We start from the raw sequence: 20363 nt of genomic DNA on the forward strand, positions 1-20363 counted from the left end.
ACGTGGGTGGAAAGGACCAAGAAGGAGCATTCCTAGAGGTGGAAAAAAAACAGCTTTTCCGAGCCCCACCTTGTAATATGGCAGAAATCCACTGCAATTCGTTCTGTCATGCACCATTCTGCTGGGAACATCCGGCCATATTTTTCCTCATAGTCTACCAGCTGGCGTTTTATCCAGGCATAACGCCGGTCGATCTTATCTAGCCAAGCAACCTGATGGAGAACAGCAGGAGCAGAGTTTAGGGTGGAGATTTCAGCCAGCCTTCTCCTCCACGTTGATCAAAATCTTCCTACGCTCAATGCCCTTGGGTTTTTAAGGGGTGGGGTCAGGGTGGGAGTCATACAAATCCCTGGGGGAACATCATTCCACACATATAAAAATCCAAAGCCATTCAAAAATTCTACAACTAACTGTTGTGAACGTAGCCTACCTTTCAGGCTACGTAATGCACATCTCCATGACTGAAACATGGCAGTTGGTTCTTGTTGCTTGAATTTTTAACAGTCTGAGAATCAGCTCTTACATTTATTTTTTTAATTAAATTTAAGTATTAGTTGCCTAACTTGCAAATTGTGACTCTGGGTAGCTAACACAGGATTAAAACAGTGCAAAAGCAATATATTCTTCAGCCCCAAATATTTGCACTTTAATATTTTATATTAAGTGTGTGTTATATTTTTATCTTATCATTTTTTAAAATAAGGTTTGGTTTTCTTTATGTCCGGTGAGATTGATTTATTTTGCATTGGTTTTACAAAAGAGGTGGATGGAGGGAAAGGCTGAATCCTCAATTCACCAGTTACACAGTCTGAAGATGGTACTATAGAAATTATTTTAATTTTTGTATTTTGACCTTTCTATCATTTGAAAGTCAGCACAGGGCGTGAGAGCTCTATCATTCTCTCACACAGGGGTTAGGGAACAGAAGCTAGAATATGTGTCCAATGGAAGTATAATGGGTTGTAAGAATAACTTTGGGAGACAGGAGAAAGAGCCACAGTCTAGACAATGGTCTGATAAGAGAAATCTGAGTCCAAAGCAGGAATGTAATTTGAGAAAGTCTCTCAGATTGGACCCTCTCTAGTTCTCTGGAACATAAAGGCAGGGGAGGGAGGAAGCGCTTTCAGACTTGCAAGATTCTGTTACTGGGACCTTACAATAAAGGTAGAATTGGTACTCATGGTTTTGGTTTCCTGTAGGGACCACCTCGAAGGGCTGACAGGGAGACAGGCAGCAGCAGCAGCAGGAACCACAAAGCTATCATCCCAAAAGAGGAGGGTGTGAAAACCCAAATGGTTTCTGGCAGAGGGGGTTTCAGACTCACTGCCTTCCACCCTGTACGCCTTAGCCATTCTTTACTCCAGTGTTTTTCAAACTTGAAAAACTTTAAGATGTGGGGACTTCAACTCCCAGAATTCCCCAGCCAACATTGGGAACTAAAATGGAAACTCTTCTGAGTTCTGGGTGAAATCAGATGAACCTCCACTTTTCTGAAGAATTGCCCCAAGCAACCCATTTTTCAGAACGCCATTAAGAGAGCCTCGGATGTAGATTTGTGATGAGGGGATCCTCCTGCTATGAATTTGAGTCTCGGTGCTGTTTTTTTAGGGCACTGTTGTTTTCTTCCTGCTCAGTCGCTGTTATTTTATTGTATCAGACTGTGAGCCACTCAGCGTCCTGATGGGAGTACCACATAAATTTTAGCAAATAAATAAGCATGTTCCTGCCGAATTTGCAGGGTGCAAGGAGGTTCAAAAAAGTTACAATGGTGGATATAGCTGTGTAAACCAACCCCCAACTCTTTTAAATGTGTGATATATGTGATACACATAGAAAAGGGGCGGGGCTTTTGGTGCCCACCATCTCAACGTCTTTGATCTTCCCCCCCCGTGGATGCCCCTGGGGGTGGGGACCAATTACGTGTACCCAGGACTTGCTTGCAGCCTGAATATGCGAAGCGCTTCTTTCGCTGATGGGTCCAGCTGAAAATTATAGACCAATTCCTAGATCCCCTCCCCATCAAAGAAGATTGCAGTTGCATTGGGACAGCAATTCCCAGAATTTGCCAGCCCTTCAAGGTAGACCCAACTGGGAAACCAAAGTCATCCGGCTAATGCTACTTTTACTACAGAGCTATTATAACAGAATCTTGCCAGCCCGAATGTGATTCTTCGCTCCCTGTGAGAACTGGGGAGGGTCAAGTCTGAGACACTTACTCAAGTTACGTTCTTGCCCCGGACTCAGTCCTCTTTTATCTGACTGTTGTCTTGGTTGCGGTTTGTCCTCCTGTTCCTCAAGGTTCTTCCCTCTGCCCCTTATGCTATCTGGAAAGTGCCAGGCTGGGAAAGGCTGACCTAGGACTAATCTCATGCTTGGGTGAAGCACTCTTTTGCAATTCTTTTATTTAAATGCATGCGTCAGGAAACCAATATAGCAGGTTTGGTTCCCCAATGTAAGCAGCCCAACCTAAAAAGGATATTTCAGTACCGTAATTTTTAATTTAGAGGGATGGAAGGAAGGAAGTAAAGAGCTGTGCATAGTTCCCCCATGATTCAGAAAACGCAGGCTTTGATCTCCATGCTAGTCGAGCATCTGTCTGCTGCACTTTCAAGCAGCCCACTCTTTTTTCAGGTTTCCACACCAAACTGGAAAAACATTTCAGCAACTTCAAAAGCTGCTGCACAACTTTAATTAAGTAGTTTCTTTAAGGCAGGTATTTTTTTTTTCCCCAGGCTCCAGCAGTAGCCTGAAAACTGAGAGTGAACAGCTTCAGTGAACAGCAGAAAAGTGCTGGGCACGCTCTAGACGCCAAGGGTTTCCGAATCTTCCTCAAAGGCTCCCCAGCCCTAGGGGACCGCAGAGCCCAACTCACGTCTTGGTTTTCCTGGAACAGCACCAGATACTCTGAGAGGTGCTGCTTAATAAACTTCTTGATGATTTCTTGCTTGATCCGGGGATCTAAGACGTTGGCTACCAAACAGGCATCGCGGAGAACGTTGCTGGGGCCAGCAGATCTCTGCTAAGAAAAACAAACAAACCCAGAGATTTACAAGAATTAAGCCGGATGAGTTTTTTGCTGCCATCTGCTCTGCTTGTGGTGGTGCTCCAGAGTCGCAGGCCCAAAAGGGCCTTTTCCATTTCTGCTGGACACTCTACTGCAGTGTCTCTCAACCTTGGGAACCTGAAGACGTGTGGACTTCAACTCCCAGAATTCCCCAGCCAGCCATGCTGGCTGGGGAATTCTGGGAGTTGAAGTCCACTATCTTAAAGTTGCCAAGTTTGAAAAACACTGGTTTAAAACATCTTCCTCCATTTCTCTTCTCTTTTTCCTCTTCCTCTTCTTCTTTCTCTTCCTCCTCCTCCCTCCTCCTCCTCCTCCTCCTCTTGCAGAAATGATGCCTCTAACACAGTGTTTCTCAACCTTGGGAACTTGAAGATGCGTGGACTTCAACTCCCAGAATTCCCCAGCCAGCCAGCCTAGTTGGGGAATTCTGGGAGTTGAAGTCCACGCATCTTCAAGTTCCCAAAGTCGAGAAACTTTGCTCTACTGAATGAAAGCACCATCGCTCAGATAGAGTGCTGCTGTGTGTGGAGAAACTCCCAGGTTCAATGCTTGGTTCCTTTCGTGAAAAGGGTCCAGGGCTAAGGGATATTAAAGACCCAGGTCTGCTGAAAGGTTGAGCAGACGTCATGGATGCTGGCATCCTACTAAACTCTGGCTTACAAAATAAACCATGATTGGCCAAGTATGCAGAACAGGCTAAGGCGTAAACAACCAAATCTCACGGCCTTGTTCCAGCCCAGAGCAGGGCTCAAAAACTGGCTCAGAGTTTGATTTAAGCAGGTTGCAGCTCTCCTCGGGGCCCTAAAACTTCAGTGGATGCTCCCAAAGTCTGCAACCATGATCAGGCCCAACTTGGTTATTCTCCAACAGCAGGACGGAATGCCTGCTGAAAAAGGACTCAGATTTCTGGAAGGAATCCACGGTGCAGAACTCCAGCCTCCAGGACTCAGAAGGGGAAGCCACAAAACTGATGGTACTTGCTTAGGTTTGGAGGGGGGGCTCACCGCCACCAAGGGAGGGGGGCTGACAAGAATATGTCTGGTCTGCTTCAGCCCCAGGGAGGCAGAGCTCGGTCTGAACAATGATGATGACGGGGACAATGACAACACAGGAATGATTTATTGGAAGGCGCACCGGAGGCGAAGGGGACGCAGCGAGATGGATGGTCAAAGGTGGGTTGCTGGCAAGATTCTGGACCCAAGTCAAGAAAAGGAGATTCAGTGGGGTGGCAGAACAAAAGGAGGATGCCTCTGATCCTCTCTCCGCTGGTGTGCAAAGAGAGGCATTTCTATGCCGTTGGAAGAAAACAGACTTTTCGCTTTCTTTTATGAGCCTCAGATTCCAAGCTGTCGACAGAGAATGGGGCTTTCCCACCTCCGCTGCCAGCCAGGAAACGCAGGTGCCTTGTATAAAACGTTGCTACACTCTAGTAACTTCGGAGGCCTTATTTACAGGGCCGCACCACAAAATGTGTAGCAGACCCCCTTGCCTCGCACGACACCAACCACAGTTGCCGGCGAAATGTCAGGAAATCTGTTGTTTAGACCACGGTCACTAAACCAACACTGTCCAACAGGTACCAGCTGTGAAAATCTACACCCTAAACCAGTGTTTCTCAACCTTGGCAATTTTAAGATGTGTGGACTTCAATTCTTAAAACTGCCAAGGTTGAGAAACACTGCCCTAAACGTTTCTTCTGTTGAAGGTCCCGCAGGTTTCCCTGCAAACTGCTTATTGTCATAAGCAGCTTTTGCAAGCAAAAGTTATCAGGATTTTTAGAAAAAAAAACCTTTGTGCCTTGAGAGGGAAACGCCTCTTCAAAATCAGCCAAGATTTGTTGCCCGAGCTCGTCCTGGGCTGCCTTCACCCTGTCAAAGAGAGAACATTAATACCCCTGTCAAAGCTTTGCTCAAGGGCTGCAGAAGAAAAGATGGAGCTGGCCCTCAGCCAAAAGACTGGTGCTCGACAAGCCAGGAATCAAGGTGCAGATCTGATGCCCTTTAATCTAAAGCATTGTTTCTCAACCTTAGCAACTTGAAGATGTGTGGACTTCAACTCCCAGAATTCCCCAGCCAGCACAAAGAGTTCAAGCACTATGGGTAAAAGAAGTTAAATGCTTTTTTTTTTCTCCGGGCTGTTAGACTAAGATGCAGAGGGGCTGTTTTTGTGCAGCTGCGCTCCAAAAAATTACAGGAGCTGGGACGAGCACTGAATTTAACTCCACTGAAATTTAAGTAAGTTAATGGAATACCATTAACGTAGTTCCCCGCCTTCGCCCTGCATTTGATCATTGTCTTTAGGTAAGCACGTAAGAACAGACCTGCCAAGGTCTATCCTGGTTTACTCTTCTTGCTTCTCGCCAGATGCTCCGGGGAGGCTTGTGTGCTTGAGATGCAGATGCGCTCCCCTCCTGATGCTGCTCCCCTTTTCGACAGATGCTACTCCTGACCCACAGGTCCCACTGAGCCTTCAAGACCAACAGCCCTTGATAGATCTGTCCTCCATAACTTCATCCAATCCCCTTTTCCAACCCTCCCCATTTGTAGCCACCACTATGTCTTGTCCCGCTTCTGTCGGTATCTACGCACAGTTTGGATGAAGCTTGCAGAAAGCTGAAGCAGAGAATTTTAGGTCTTGATTTACAAAGAGAGGGAAGCCACTTCCGAAATGTCCTACCTACCAAGTTTAGAGGGCAGAGTTACTCCCCTTTCATGATAAACTCCTAGAGCAATCAAGGGCTAACGACTAAACGAGGAAGACTTCTCTAGACCTGGAGCCACATTTTGTACCATTGCTAGCACAATTAGAAGTTTTTGGACCTGAATGTTCCTCCAGGTGTATCTCCTGCAGGCATGAATAAATATTTACTGGATTTTTAAACTTCTGTTTGTTTGCTCTATGGCTGTATATTTTAATAAGCTACACCAGTGTTTTTCAAACTTGGCCACTTTAAGACGTGTGGACTTCAATCCCCAGCAAGCTGGCTGGGGAATTCTGGGATTTGAAGTCCACACATCTTAAAGTGGCCAAGTTTGAGAAACACCGAACTAAACTAAACCACGTGGAGTCCTTGAGGTTCTCTGAGCTTGGTTGTTTTCTTACAAACATTTCGTTACTCAGCTAGGTAACATCTTCAGTGCTAGAAGGGAGTGGGGCTTGCTCCCTGTTTATATACAGTAGCTTGCCCTGCCAGTTTGGGTAGGGGTGGGGTTTTTTTCCCCTTGGTAGTTCCTTGATTAAAATATTGTTTACTGCTTGATTGTTTGTCTGGTGTTAATCTTGGTGTTAATCTCTGCTTATCTGGGTGATGATTGCTGGTGAGGAGGTGTTCTGGTCTTTTGTCTCCTTTTTATTGTCTCTTTTGAATAATGTGTAAATGTTGTTTCTCTCTAGGTGCCTGTTGATGGCTGACTTGTCTGATTAAAGCTTCCAGGAATTCCCTCACATTTTTGGATTCAACAAAAAAAAACCCCAAACCCCACCCTCACTCCCACTGGCAGGGCAAACTACTGTACATAAACAGAGAGCAAACCCCACTCCCTTCTAGCACTGATGATGTTACCTAGGCAGGTAACGAAACGTCTGCAAGAAAACAACCCAAGGACTCCACAGTCCAACCCTTAGCTACACATATTCACTTCCATTGGTCCTAAATCATGTCTTGTGATATTGAACTGCACATTTTAATGATGTCCACAGAACATAATGTTTTGGGGGGCAGTCCCTGGTCCCTTGAATTATGCACTCCCTTTTTAAAACCGTAAGAAGGTTTCTAGTTCTGCAGCCAATGTGGTACGGTCCTTCTCAATCTGCACCACAGGCCCCTTTGGAGAGGTACGACTGCTTTCAGTCCTGCCAATGAAACTCCTTTGCGGGGGCTCCTCTGTTCAATAATAAAATTCAGCCCCCGCTTCATCCTGGGAGCCCACCTTCCTCCATCAGCTGTGCCTGGGAGACTCAACTACTTGCCTTTCCGAAAGCTGTCGGATCTGCGGGATCCCCATGTATTTGTTGAAGTGTTCCAGCACGTTCACAACCCCTTGCAGAAGGTTGGCCAGCTCCCCGTACTGCCGCCTCCTGGTCATGGCCCTGGGGTGACCGAAAGGAAGGAGGAGGAATGAATGAGGCTGGTGCCGGTGACTTCCAGGTTCCAGGTGGCTTCGCTCTTTCACCATGCTCAAACCAGGGCTGGGTCCCACAACAGATGGACTCGCTAACAACTGAACCCTGCGAACCTCCCCATTCTGGGAAGCCTCGCTCACGGTCACTCGTGCCTTGGTCACTTCCTGTTTGTATTACTGCAATGCACTCTACATGGGGCTGCCCTTGGACCACCCGGAAGCTACAACTGGTCCAGAATATGGTGACGCATGCAGTGTTGGGTGCCCCTAGGTTTATCCATATTACACCCCTGTTGCGCAAGCTGTACTAGCTCCTGATTTCCTTCTGGATACAATTCAAGCTGCTGGTTATTATCTTTAAAGCCCTACATGGCACAGGGCCAGGTTATCTGCGAGACCGCCTCTCCCTAAGGACATCTACCTGTCCTGCCAGATCAGACAGGGTGGGCATGCTCCTAGTCCCTTCCCTTAAACATTGCCATCTTATGGGATCCTGGAAGCATGGCTTTTCCATGGCAGCCCCTGCCCTATGGAACACCCTCCCCGAAGTCCAGCAGGACCCCACCTTCCTAACCTTCCGAAAAGCCCTGAAGACCTGGCTTGTCCTCCAAGCACTGGGATTGGGTGAGATGGATGAGACGACTTAGTTTAACGTTGGTGCCAGGTTTTAATGCTTGTGGTTTTAATAGATATATGGATGTATTATTGGCATACTGATGTTGCTTTAATTGCTGGTTGGGAGTTGCCCAAAGTTTGATATGGAAGGCTACATAAATGTTTTAAATAAATAAGTAAATAAATCTCCAGAGTCTTTTCTGTCCTTTATGGTTTTCTGTGCTTATGAACAAAAGGCAGAGTATAATCTGTAAAATACAGGAACAAAACACCACCCATCTGTGTAAAAATACTGAAAACACTGACTCCAGCTTTGACCTGAGTTTAACCAAATATACATTCTTGCTTCACCCATGTGTTAAGTGCAAACCTACATATAATTAGACATTTAATTGATTGTGAAGAACAGTAGCCTTCCAATTATGAGCAACAAATCAACTCTGATTTTACTATCCATTCAAAGATATCTTCTGCACTTTGAGGGCTAGAAATTTACTCTAGTTACCATGAAAGGCAGCATCTTCAGAAAAAATGAATTCAGTGTCCGAAACCACGTTCTAATATTTTACTGTGTTTGCACAGAATACAGTCCTGTCCCACCCCAGCACATAACTTACTCCAGCGAATCCACTCCCCCAGCTAACATGTGGAGATGGTTCAGCGTTGTGATGGAGGTGGTCAGGTGGCGTTTAGCGTGGTCAAGCTGCTTGATATCGCGGGTGATTTCTTTAACCTGTCAGATGTAGGTATGCACAGATATTTAGCAAAGAATTCAAGAGTCAGAACAGCCCCCATTCTGTCTGTGGGCTTTGGTGAAATGAAGAAAATGCAGTCCACAAAATAAGGGAAGAGACTTCAGAGGTCATCTAGCCCAACCCCTCCCCAAGCTGTATGTTGGGGTTAAAGTAGAAGGTCAGAGCAGAAGAAACTTCTAATAAATCATTTAAACATGAAAGACTGCAAATCAGCCTGTTCTTTCTTTCTTCCTTCCTTCCTTCCTTCCTTCCTTCCTTCCTTCCTTCCTTCCTTCCTTCCTTCCTTCCTTCCTTCCTTCCTTCCTTCCTTCCTCCGTTTTCCTTTCCTTTCCTTTCCTTTCCTTTCCTTTCCTTTCCTTTCCTTTCCTTTCCTTTCCTTTCCTTTCCCACCCCCATCTTTGCTTCAATCAACAGATTGCTAAACAGCTCACAACATTCCTACAGTAACCAAGAATTATTGATCTAAGTATTAAGGACAAACAATAAACCCAGCACTCACCATCTGCTCCGATTTTTCCGCTTTATCCTTAATGTCTTTAATCTTACCAAAGAGCTGCTGAATGGCTTTCTGGGCCTCTTCAAGAGCCTGGAGAAGACAGGAGGGGTGAACGTATTGAGCAACGAGGAGACCACCAACTGAATTTATATGAGCGTCTAGTCCTCTTGATGGGAACACAGAATTCCACAAGCACAGCCCACGATGGGCCACGCAATGGAACCCTCTGAATCCGGGAACGGGAATGGTGGTTTGCAAAATATCGCAGGGCAGAAACATCTCTGCGTTCCTCCTTTATCAGGCAAATGGATCCCAACAACTTTCCTACAGCAAGTGACAGTTAGAAAGAGGATTGGAGAGATCATGGTGGCCCTGTCTTAATGTGTTTGCTGATAAACGGGGTGCTAAAGTACACGGATCCAGTTTCCCAGATCCTCCTTTTCCTTTCAATACATCTGATTAATGGGTCTCCCTGAGAAGCTCACTTTCTTGGTGGCCAGCAGCCTGACTCGTCATGAATAGGCAACCGGATGCCGCCCAGTTGTGTTGGCTCTCCCAGGGTCGCAATCCGTTGCTGGCTGTGGATAATGGGATTGGGAGCCCAAACCATCTGGAGGCATACAGCTGCCGATCCACGACAAAATGAAATCTGGTGAGACCTTTCATGTGTCTTGGCTCTTAATGGTGAGAAAAACTTAAAGCAAAAACTTTTAAAAAGTGTTTTTAAGAAGCAGCACTGTAGGAGTCGAGGGCAATCCTGCAAAGGAAGCTAGAAGGCCCCCAAAGTCGTTTTCACAGCCAGCTTTCCTCAAAGTTGTTTGCTATGGCAGCAAAGTGGGGCTGAAATTCAAATCCACTTCTCTTTGACGTGGAAAACCAGAATCGGGGAATGGCTGAAACAGGAGGAGTCTGGACCAGGGCTGACTTTTGGCCCCAGCTGCCAATGAAAAGACCAGGAACTGCCCCAAATGGAGAGCTCTTCCAGAGCCGATTCAGTGTTTTATTTCTCCTTTATTTTATTTTTTTTCCCCCTAGAATATCTGCTGCTCAGGCTGGGAGAAACCTTGACGACTGCCAGCTATTTAAAGGATGTTAAAGCAAAGAAAAAAAATTATTGCATTCTGTTACAAAGGGAAGCAGCTAAAAGCATGCCTCTCTCTCTCTCTCTCTCTCTCTCACACACACACACACAGACACACACACAGGAGGCTGAACATCTCCAGGCTCAATTTATCTCTCTGCCATCCACATGTTGAAAAAGGCAGCTGCAGACAGTCACTCAACAGCTACTCTCAGACACAGAGCTGCCAAGTTTCTGTTTTTTAAGACAAAAGAAAAGGATTGTGAGTTTCAAGCCTTCGAGAGAGGCCGAGGGGAAAAGGGACCCCCCCCCGCCCATCGCCACCCCCCCAATTCTCCAGCTGGGGGCTGCTGCGCTCCCCTCCTGGATGCACCCCACGCTTCTCCACACCTGCGGCCAAGCCAAGAGCTGTTGCAGCGTCTAACCACGATTAGGGATGGGCGATTCCAGCAAGCGCGTTTCCTCTCCCTTTCTTGTTTCTGGCAACCACTGAGGTTGGTCTGTTGGATGCGAAGGTCTGTTCTGGTTTGTTTATTGGAAGCTCACACTAACCTCCATACGTAACTAGATCAGGGTTTCTCAAACTTGGCAACTTGAAGACGTGTGGACTTCAACTCCCAGAATTCCCCAGCCCGGATGCTCAAATCAGTATGCCTTTAAATATGTTACGGGGGAAAAACGAGTCAAGTGAAAGGTGAAGTCTGTTTAGAGTCCCAGGAATGTCTGAATGCATTGACATAGCTTTCAGGGCAACAATACAGAAGGGGTTGGCCTCTGCTTTCTTCTGCAATCTTGCCTCAAGTAGCCTACAGCCCTGAGATCTCCTTGTGGTCTCCCATCCAAGGACTAATCTAACCCTGAAAAATAAGTGTTTTCATGCTCGCGTCCTGCTGGGGGGCTTCTGAGAGGGGGATCTGAGTCCTGGTGGAAGAGGAGAAAGCAAGGCTCTCTTGCTCAGACCCTTTTTAGGTCCTCAGCACAGCGGGGTTCAGCTTCTCTCCTCGATAAATAGAAAAATCACAGTGGAACTTGCCGTGGCTTCAGTTGAGATCCAAACTCGGCCAAGCTGTTTTTAGCAACTGCAAAAACGCCCAGAGACTCCCTCCCTCTTGTCTTTGTTGGGGAGCAGGAATCATAAATTATATTCCAGGGAACAAAAAAATTAAATTTGTTTTATCTTGGCCGGCCACCAGCCTGAAATCCTCCATCAGAACCACACCGTCCTCAAACAGATCTCGCGCCTCCGGCCAAGAAACAAGAGGATTCCAGCTACCCTTTTAATCAAACGAGGCTTTAATGAAAGGGGGGATTAGAATCTGATGGGGCAGCTGTTTTATTACTCGGTGATTTATGAAAGCAATAAGGGCATGAAACAAAATACAGTTCAGGCCACGCTAACGGGAGCCTCACCAGGGATTTCAGAGACAGCGAGCAAAGGAATGTCCCAACTTGTGTTTTCAGTAGCAGGTTTGTCAACGGGTTTGTGAAAAAATCAAAAAATAAAACGAGGATATTTTCCCCCCCTTTCATGCCCCATTCACTAACCAAGATGCCAGGATGTGCAAATCGTTAAAAATACGGCAGTTAATAAGGTAACGTCTCCAGTCTGCGCTTGAACCGAGGGTCAGGTCCCTGTCGTTTTCTTGGCAACTTCCTTTCTTCTGGGAAGTTTTTTCAGTTTCCCAATTTCTCCTAAAATCCTGGGATTCTCGGCAGCCTCCAGCCAGCAGCAGCTGTACCTCTGGTTAGCTTCTCAGGCCAGACAGGATCAACCTGGTACTTTTCATTTTAGAACTCATCCTCTCCCCAACTGGCAGCCCATTTAATCTCAACTTTTTTTCCCCTGATGATATTTGTTTGGCACATTTGCAGCTCGGCCTGCTCTATTTCATCCCTTTAAAATCCTTTACTTGGCAAACGCTGCCTTGGATTACACCATCCGCCCTGCTCCAAAGAGGCTGGCGAACGTCCCGACGGGTGTTTGGTAGCAGCTGGGAATTTGGGGCTACTCTGCACCCAAACAGAATGGAGGGATGGCCGTGATGATGATAATGATGATCTATTACATTTATATGCCACCTGACTCTGGGCGGTTTCTCTGAACGGAGAAAGGGTTTCCAGGGGGAAAAAGGCTTCTCTTCAGACTGCAAATCAGAGCTTGCGTCAAGAGATGGAGCAGTAACCCCCAAACCTGCTCGCAAATCCCTGCACTTAGAAAGCTAGCTCATCAGGGAACAAGGCAGGCATTTACTTTTCTAAATTTTCTAAATTTTCACTGTGCAACCTCCCACCTGTTACAGGGAGGGAGGGAGGGTGGGCAACCTCCATGAGACGTAGGCCGAAGCCGACATCCTGGGACGGTCGGATGCCCTCTGCTAGGGCTACGTGGTGGCTGGGAGGCAACCGGGAAAGTCCATGGGTGTCTACGACTCTTCAAAGCGGTCGCATCTTTTTCCAAGACTGTCCTACAGCTGCTTGGAGTCGGTTGCAAAGCCCCAGACAGCCCATGTGTTTCGGACGACAGCCCCCACCCAACACTGCCAACAGTCAGGGATTATGGGAGTCCCAGTCCAACATATGCGAACAACACTAGGCTGTTCAAGTTTTACCGCAGAATAATCCTGCCGAATGCAGCCAAGTGACTCCATCGCAGGCGTGCCCAGGCGGGCGTCCCGACCTGCAAATCTGGAAAAAGCTCTATCTGGAGGCTGAAAGTTTGCAGAAAGGGGTCTCCTTGTTAAAAGGGTTAAGCTATTCCAATAATCCACCGAGAAAGGAGCAGCCAACAGAAATCCCGCTATTTCTCAGCCAACCTCCCCAGGGCTCGGTCAAGGTCTGGCCACCGAGTCCGGGTGCCCGCCGGATCGATTTCCCAGAATTCCTCCACGGGGCATTGTGGGAGACCAAGTGGCCGGGGCCTTGATCCAGCTGCCAGCCCGAGGGATTCAGCGGCAGCCCTTCAGATAGTTTCCCCTCTGGAGGGAAGAGAAATGCTAACCAGGTGGGGCGGGGGAACCATCGGCTACAGCGCTGGGGCCTGCCAACCGCAGCCGAAAGGGGATCTGTTTTCCCAGCCTCTGCCAAGGCGTCAGACGCGGCCGCCGTCTGGAACGGCAGAGGAGAGCCGACATTACGCCCCACTGTGGAATGTTCCGCTAAGGTTTCCTCCCCCCTCCAAAGGGGCCGCCGGCGACACGGGTTTGGGGGTGCTCGCTTTTTTCCGCCTTCTTTCAGCGTGTCGCCTGCAGACGTTGTGCAAGCCGAACCGGTCCCCCCCACCGGGGAAAGGGAGAAAAAAACAGAGAAAGAAAGAGAAAAAAAGGCACAGGGGAAGCGCCGAGGAGGAGCAACGGTTTGACAGCCCGTCTTATAGGCTTGGGAGTTTTAAAAAAAGGAAAAGGCAGCAAGTTGGTTCTTTGCTGATTTAGCTCCGAGTTAAAAAACTGTCGAGAATGTTCCAAGCTGGGCAGGGCAGGGAATCGGGGGATGCCAAGGGAGGGTCCACGGGAGCATCGCTTCCCCCACCCCGCCCTAAACTTGCTGCACACTTTGGATTAAGATCTCTCCAACATCCACCCTGAAGCAAATCCTCACCCCGCTAAACAAAGACCCTTAACGGCCCTCTTTGCTACAGCCATCTCCAACCTGGTGCCCTCCAGAAAGCTTCAGAGGTAACTTCTGAGCCTCCTGGGGACTACAAACTACAAACCCCATCGTCCCCCAATCGCCAGGCTGCCGAGAGATCCCGCAATCCAGCGCATCTCGAAGGCTGACAGCTAGCCCATCCGAAAAGGGGCAGCGAGAGGGGATAAGAGAATATTTCTACGATTCCGTGATCACACCCAAATTAGTTATCTTTTTGGAGGAGAAGAGAGGTGAGGTGAATGGGGGAAGATGCTATTATTGGAACCGCCTGTTCCTTCTTTTTCACTTCCCCAGAGAAATAGCAATCCGGGAGAAAGGAATTGCAATTATTTTGATAGGGTTTCCTGTTCGTCAGCGCCTTTCTTTGGGAGGGGGTTGGGAACGAGATGCCCCGGCAGACTGAAATGCTACTCCAGAGCTTTTCCTGTGTAACGGGATCCTGCTCCGGACCCGTGAGCGAATGGAGCTAGGAAATTCGTAACATCCTTTTTCCGACTTTGCAATGCCAGGGATTTGCAGCCAGGCCGGGGACTTAGGAATCGAGGCCGTGGGCGTGCAAACGTGTGCAGTTTACCTGGCTGGGAAAAGCCACGTTAAAAAAAAGAGAGAGAGAGAGAGAGAGAGTTCCTAGGTTCCTGGCTACCCTGGATTTCTAATTTGCACCTTGGATTGAAACCGCTTTCACATTTTCAATCCTTAGTAATACCCACAGACTGGGAAAAAAGATACTGCAGTCAATCATGGTGCCTGAAAAGATTTCCATCTCTAGAGAAAAGAGTGATTTATTCTAAGACAGTGTTTCTCAACCTTGGGAACTTTAAGATGTGTGGACTTCAACTCCCAGAATTCTCCTTCCTTTCCTTTCCTTCCTGACCAGATTATGGCCAAGCCTTTCCAATTCATTATCAACCATAAATGGCAGGCTGGAACTCTGAACAGCATTGCCACATTTTGTATTTAAGTAATATTTTGTCTCCTTCAACTAACCACTCAGAATTGCTCACTGAGTGAGATGGGAGGTGAATGCATTTGAAATATAAATAAATAAATAAAATATGAGCATTCAGAGAAGATGTACAGGGAAGATGTACAAAGTTCTTCCTATGAGTAAGGACTGTGGACAGAGTAGGTCAAAAGAAATACAGGTAGTCCTCACTTAATGACTGTTCATTTAATGACATTTTGAAGTTACAATGGCCTCGCAAAAAGCGCTTTACGACCTGTACTTGCACTTACGACCATTGCAAACCATCATACCATCCCTGCAGTCACGTGATCGTGATTTGCAACCTTTTTTATGATGGCTGTAACCACGGTGATTAAATGAATCACACAGTTGTTAAGTGAATTCCAGCAAAAAAGTCCATTGGGGAAGCTGGATTTGCTTAACGGCCACCTGATTCACTTAATGAATGTGATGATTTGCTTTATGACCATTGTAAACATGGTTGTAAAATCAGCTCCAGTCACGTGGTGACTCGCTTAACAACCAGCCCACTTAACAAACAGTTTTCCAGTCTGTAGTGTGGTTGTTAAGCGAGGACTACCTGTACATCATCTTTATAACTTTTAATTCAGAGGTTATTTAATTCAAGAGATAAGAGCATACCTCGCGGCCATCTTGCCCCACATTGGTATGGGCTCTCACCACAGTCCGAATATTATCATCCAATCGTCTGCAAAGGAAAAAGATAAAAAGGCTGAAAATAATTCTCTGCATCATTTTTTTTTAAAAAGGTTGCCAAGGTATTCTTAAATCTAATGGACTAAGAAATTGAGACATTTCAAGCTTCAAAATAAATATTCTTGCCTTGCATGCCACTTTTAAGATTAGAAGTGAGTTCCAGGTTTTGTTTCCACAACCCTGACTTAATCAGAAAAGGGAAACTGGGATGATCTCTTAATGCATGTCAGTAATCACACCCCATCAGTGAAATCCCTGGAGGCAATTAACCTGTGTTTTTCAATCTTGGCAACTTTAAGATGTGTGGACAAACATCCAGAATTCCCTAGCCAGCATACTTCAAGATGGGTGGACTTCAACTCCCAGAATTCCCCAGCCAGCCATTCTGGAAGTTGAAGTCCACTCATCTTAAAGCTGTCAAGGTAGAGAAACACTGTTCTACAGGATGGGAGTGGTTAGTGTGCAAGAGACTATCCACAATTCTTTGCTTTAGTTCAAGGGTGGGGCATGTGTGCACCAATACACCCCCCTCCCTGGATGCCCACCAAGCTTCATGCTGTGCTTCACCTTTTAAAAAAAAAAAAGAGATCCTTTTAATTACAAAATAAATGAATAGGAAGTCGACAGGGTGCAAATCAAAGCACCAGCCTCTCCCTTTACCGGTATGAATAAGCTGGGAAAGGTGTGTTGTTTTATCCTTGAAACAAACACTTTATGGTTGGGAAGTTCTCAACCTTGGCAACTTTAAGACATGTGGACTTCAACTCCCAGAATTCCCCAGCCAGCATTGAGAAACCCTAGGCTAAGTGGTTCATTTTAAGGGAATAAGAAGCCATTTCCACCCCTCCTTGAAACGGAAACAAATAAAAATCCCTCTCACTTACCTTATTTTCAACCTGATCTTGTTCACTACGTCATCAATATTGGCCAAAGACTGTAAGAGAAACATGGGAAGCAGGGCTGGGCTTAATCTTTTTGTAACGCACCATCCACCGGATCAGACCCCAGCCCCCATTCATCCAACACACATCCACCTGTAGCGTTGAGTAATCTCTGTACAGGGCTTAGAGGCAGCACCCATCAAAAACACGCTTGGGTGATCAATCATAGAATAATTGAGAATCCGCAGGTGAGAACCAGAAAAAGCTGATCCATCACCTGGAGGGACCCTCGTAGCAGTCCTAACCGAGTCTTCACTGCCTTTCTAAAGATGGGGGGGAAGAGGGGGCCACTCCAATATCTGTGGGAATGTTATACCACGGGAAGGGGGGCAGCAGCTGAGAAGGCATGTTTCCACGGCCCCTACTGGTAATTATTGCTGACAGAAGGGACGTGCAGAGATATTCAAGGCTTGTGCACTAGTCTCGGATATTAAGCAAATACTCTTTTCTGCAAAGGCACCAGGTTCAGATGCACATAAATCTGTGTTTGCTCCCTGCATCTATCTAAGATGCTGTTCCCCCAGAGCATGCTGGGAAGTGTAGTTCCATGGAGGTGCTCTGAATTCTCTACTGGAGCTGTTTCTCAACCTTGGCAGCTTTGAGAGGGGTGGGCTTCAACTCCCAGAATTCCCCAGCCAGCACGCAGCTCTATTGGGCTGGGAAGTGTAGGTCCATAAAGGTGAATTCTCTACTAGAGCTGTGTTTCTCAACCTTGGCGGCTTTGAGAGGGGTGGATTCTCCCAGAATTCCCCAGCCAGCATGCAGCTCTAAGATGCTGCTTCCTCAAAGCATGCTGGAAAGTGTAGTTCCATAAAGGAGTTGTGAATTCCCTACTAGAGCTGTGTATCTCAACCTTGGCGGCTTTGAGAGGGGCAGACTTCAACTCCCAGAATTCCCCAGCTGGCATGACAGGATGGGGAATTCTGGGAGTGGAAGTCCACCCCCCTCAAAGCCACCAAGGTTGAGAAACACAGGAACAAAAGGGCTCCCTCCTGTCTTCCCAATTCTTCCTCCCACCCCTGCAGGCTATTTCCAAAGGACCCTCACCCCACACCCCGCCTCCTTCCCCAGATTAGCTCCTTTGAAAAGGATGCAAGGAGAAGGGCGCAACCTCTTATGCTTCTCAGTTGTATGGAACTCTGGCGCAATCCTCGCATCTCTTTATGCGGCTCAGCCCCACGTTATGTGCAGGAGCGTGCTCACTAACACGCTTGGGCCCATGCGTTTAGATGCTTCCATGTTACACCTTTTGTAAGCCCTGCCAGAGACGGCGTCAGCACTGACCATTAACACGGCTTTTTCCCAGGCCAGATCCAATATTACAGAACGGCCACAGGAACTGAGCCTCTCCCCTTCGTGTTACAATTTAGGAGAGGGTGCAAAAATATTTTTACAGCTCAGGGCTTTCAATGGTTGGTAGATATGCCCTAAAAGCCATGGGGAACGACTGGAACGCACGCTTTTTACAAACAAGTATGTATTTTCCTCTTTTTCTAAAGCGCCCATGGGATGTAACTGAAAGGTAGAACAAAAATAAATGCAAGAAATAAATCACGGGAATGTACTGAATTTGCTGCAATGGAAAATCATTCACTCTGTATGGATTTCCTTTGCCAGAGATTTACAAAAAAGGGAGTGACGTCCTCCAGCGGACAAATGTGGGAGAGCGAGCTCTTCGAGTCTAGCCAAGCGTAGGAGTTCAAAAACAAAACACTAACCAATTAATCATTCTAGATTTACAAACTAGGAAGCGTAAAATGGAAAGAGCCATCCGTCACCGCTGCAATGAAGCTTTTTCATTCAATGTACAAACTGGTCTGGCTGCCAGACGTCCTTACCAAACTTAACAGGCAAAAAGACAGACCGATATATTACTTAGCATGTAACGTTTAAGGAGGTCTGGCTAAAGTCGACATCCTAATGAAAACAGGATGGGAGCGAAGACGGCGTTGCTTAGAAATGGAAGAGAAATATAAGGATATTTGCAGGGCGGGGAGGACATCCGAGACTATTAAACAGAAATGTATATTAAAAAGAGGAAAGAAAGCTCAGTGGCCGGCTGCTTTGGCCACGTGCTCCTGCCACAGTTTGTGACGGGCCTCGTTTGTGTCCTTGGAACTGCAGTGATAAAGAACATGAAGGTAAATCAAAGCACAAACTGTGATACAGAGACGCAGAAAGAGTCAACTCACCTGCTCGGTTGGGAAAAGGGTGTTGATGTATTCCACAGCATTGAAGTCAGCCCTGTCCAGTGGATCCTGGCTGGGGAATACCTACCGGTCAAGGAAGAAGGAAAACCACCGAGTGAATGGTAGGTACTGTAATTGCAAACACCATTAAACAGCACACTAATTCCGCAATTTAAGATGCTCAGCAGCAAGTTCACCGCAGTTTATTTTATTTTGTTTAATAAAATTGTGTTGTTCTGTAACGTCGTGCTTTTTTAAAAAAAAATTGTATTTCAAATCCGTCACCGCCCATCTCGCTGCAGAGAGACTCTGGGCAGTTTACAGTAGAAAGAATAAATAATAATTAAAATACACTGTAACAAGATTCCTATATAAATAATAAATATCTTCCAAGGAACGGATGTTAACTAGGAGTTATGAGACTCGGGGAGCATCTTCAAGGCGCCAGCCACCCCCAGGGTTGGTTATATCTACCCGTCCCACCTGTCAGGCAGAGAGGGTATGCTGCGGACCCCGTCAATGGAAGAATGTCGACTGGCGGGGTCCAGAAAGAGAGCCTTCTCTGCCGTGGCCCCCGCCCTATGGAGTGCTCTCTTGTCCTTCCAGAAAGCAGCCAAGACCTGGCTCTGCCAACTGGCATGGGGCGAGAAAAGGGGCAGCCATCCCTGGGGGTGGCTGGCACCTTGAAGATGCTCCCATATGTTAACATCTTACTGACCATCAACATCTTGGAAGATATTATTATTTGTGTGTGTGTTTGGTTTTATTCTATTCTTACTGTACTTTATATTGTTTTATTGTATTTTAATATTTATTGCTGTTTTATTGTGAACCGCCCAGAGCCACTGTTTGTGAGATGGGCGGTATCTAAATTTGAAATATAAATAAATAAATAAAATATCTCTTCTCGCCCCACGCGAGTTGGCAGAGCCAGTCTTTAGTCCTTTCCGGAGAGCCGGGAGAGGGGGGGTCTGCCACATCTCTGGGGGGAGAATATTCCAGAGGACGGGGGCACGCTAAGATACAGAATACGGTTTTTGAGGAAGAGAGAGAAACAACTGGAAAAAATGGTTCAGATAGATATAAGCAATAACTGTAGAAGTTTAAAGCAGAGTATAAATAGCTAAGTAGTGTTGGGGGGAAAATTAAAGGAAGTAGGAGAGGGTGCTATTAAATACTTCTTCTTACAATGCATTTTTTATTACACTGTATCTTCTTGCATTTCTATTTTTGATTTCTGACTTTTGTACAGTGCTTATGCAATAATTATAACAATAATTGCAGGGTAGTGTGAGGAAATAAGAGGAGGGAGCATTATTTATACCCCCTTGAGCTGCACAAAACAAACGTGGGATATGTATCTAGCAAATAAAATGGTGCAATGACGGAGAAGGCTCTCCTCCTGGGTCCCGCCAACCGACATTCTCTCGCTGATGGGGTCCGTAACACGCCCTCTCTGCCTGACCGGGTGGGACGGGTTGATGTGATGGGGTGAGACGGTCCCTCAGGTAGCCTGGACCCATGCCCTGTAGGGTTTTAAAGGTGATAACCGACACCTTGAATTGGACCCGGAAGCAAACTGGGACCCAATGCAGTTCCTGCAGCAGCGGTGTTCCACGTGCCATCCTTGGGGCACCCAAGATTGTCCGCGCGGCCGCATTTTGAACCAGCTGTAGCTTCCAGATACTCTTCAAGGGTAGCCCCATGTAGACCGCATCGCCGTAGTCTAACCGAGAGATGACCAGGGCGTGAGTGACTGACCAGAGAGCCTC

At 46.8% G+C, this 20363-nt stretch overlaps 1 protein-coding gene across 2 annotated transcripts in view; it reads right to left on the reverse strand.

The window, feature by feature from the left end:
• The window catches only part of VPS53 (VPS53 subunit of GARP complex), a 48448-nt gene that overhangs the window by 23198 nt on the left and 4887 nt on the right, over positions 1-20363 (reverse strand). Inside the window, exons 2-10 of one of the 2 annotated variants that reach the window (XM_015889998.3) lie at positions 18595-18675; positions 16346-16395; positions 15387-15453; positions 9055-9141; positions 8418-8533; positions 7034-7153; positions 4854-4932; positions 2873-3016; positions 70-212 (exon numbers count right to left, since the gene is read on the reverse strand). In XM_015889998.3, coding sequence (XP_015745484.1) covers positions 70-212; positions 2873-3016; positions 4854-4932; positions 7034-7153; positions 8418-8533; positions 9055-9141; positions 15387-15453; positions 16346-16395; positions 18595-18675 — 887 coding nt within the window. Of the gene's footprint in view, positions 1-69; positions 213-2872; positions 3020-4853; positions 4933-7033; positions 7154-8417; positions 8534-9054; positions 9142-15386; positions 15454-16345; positions 16396-18594; positions 18676-20363 lie in introns of both variants that reach the window. The other variant, XM_007439059.4, reaches the window with a different exon arrangement.

Source organism: Python bivittatus, unplaced genomic scaffold (assembly GCF_059951505.1).
Source record: "Python bivittatus isolate LINGU-HERP-01145 unplaced genomic scaffold, Pbiv_v1 ctg000940_np1212, whole genome shotgun sequence".
Lineage (NCBI taxonomy): Eukaryota > Metazoa > Chordata > Lepidosauria > Squamata > Pythonidae > Python > Python bivittatus.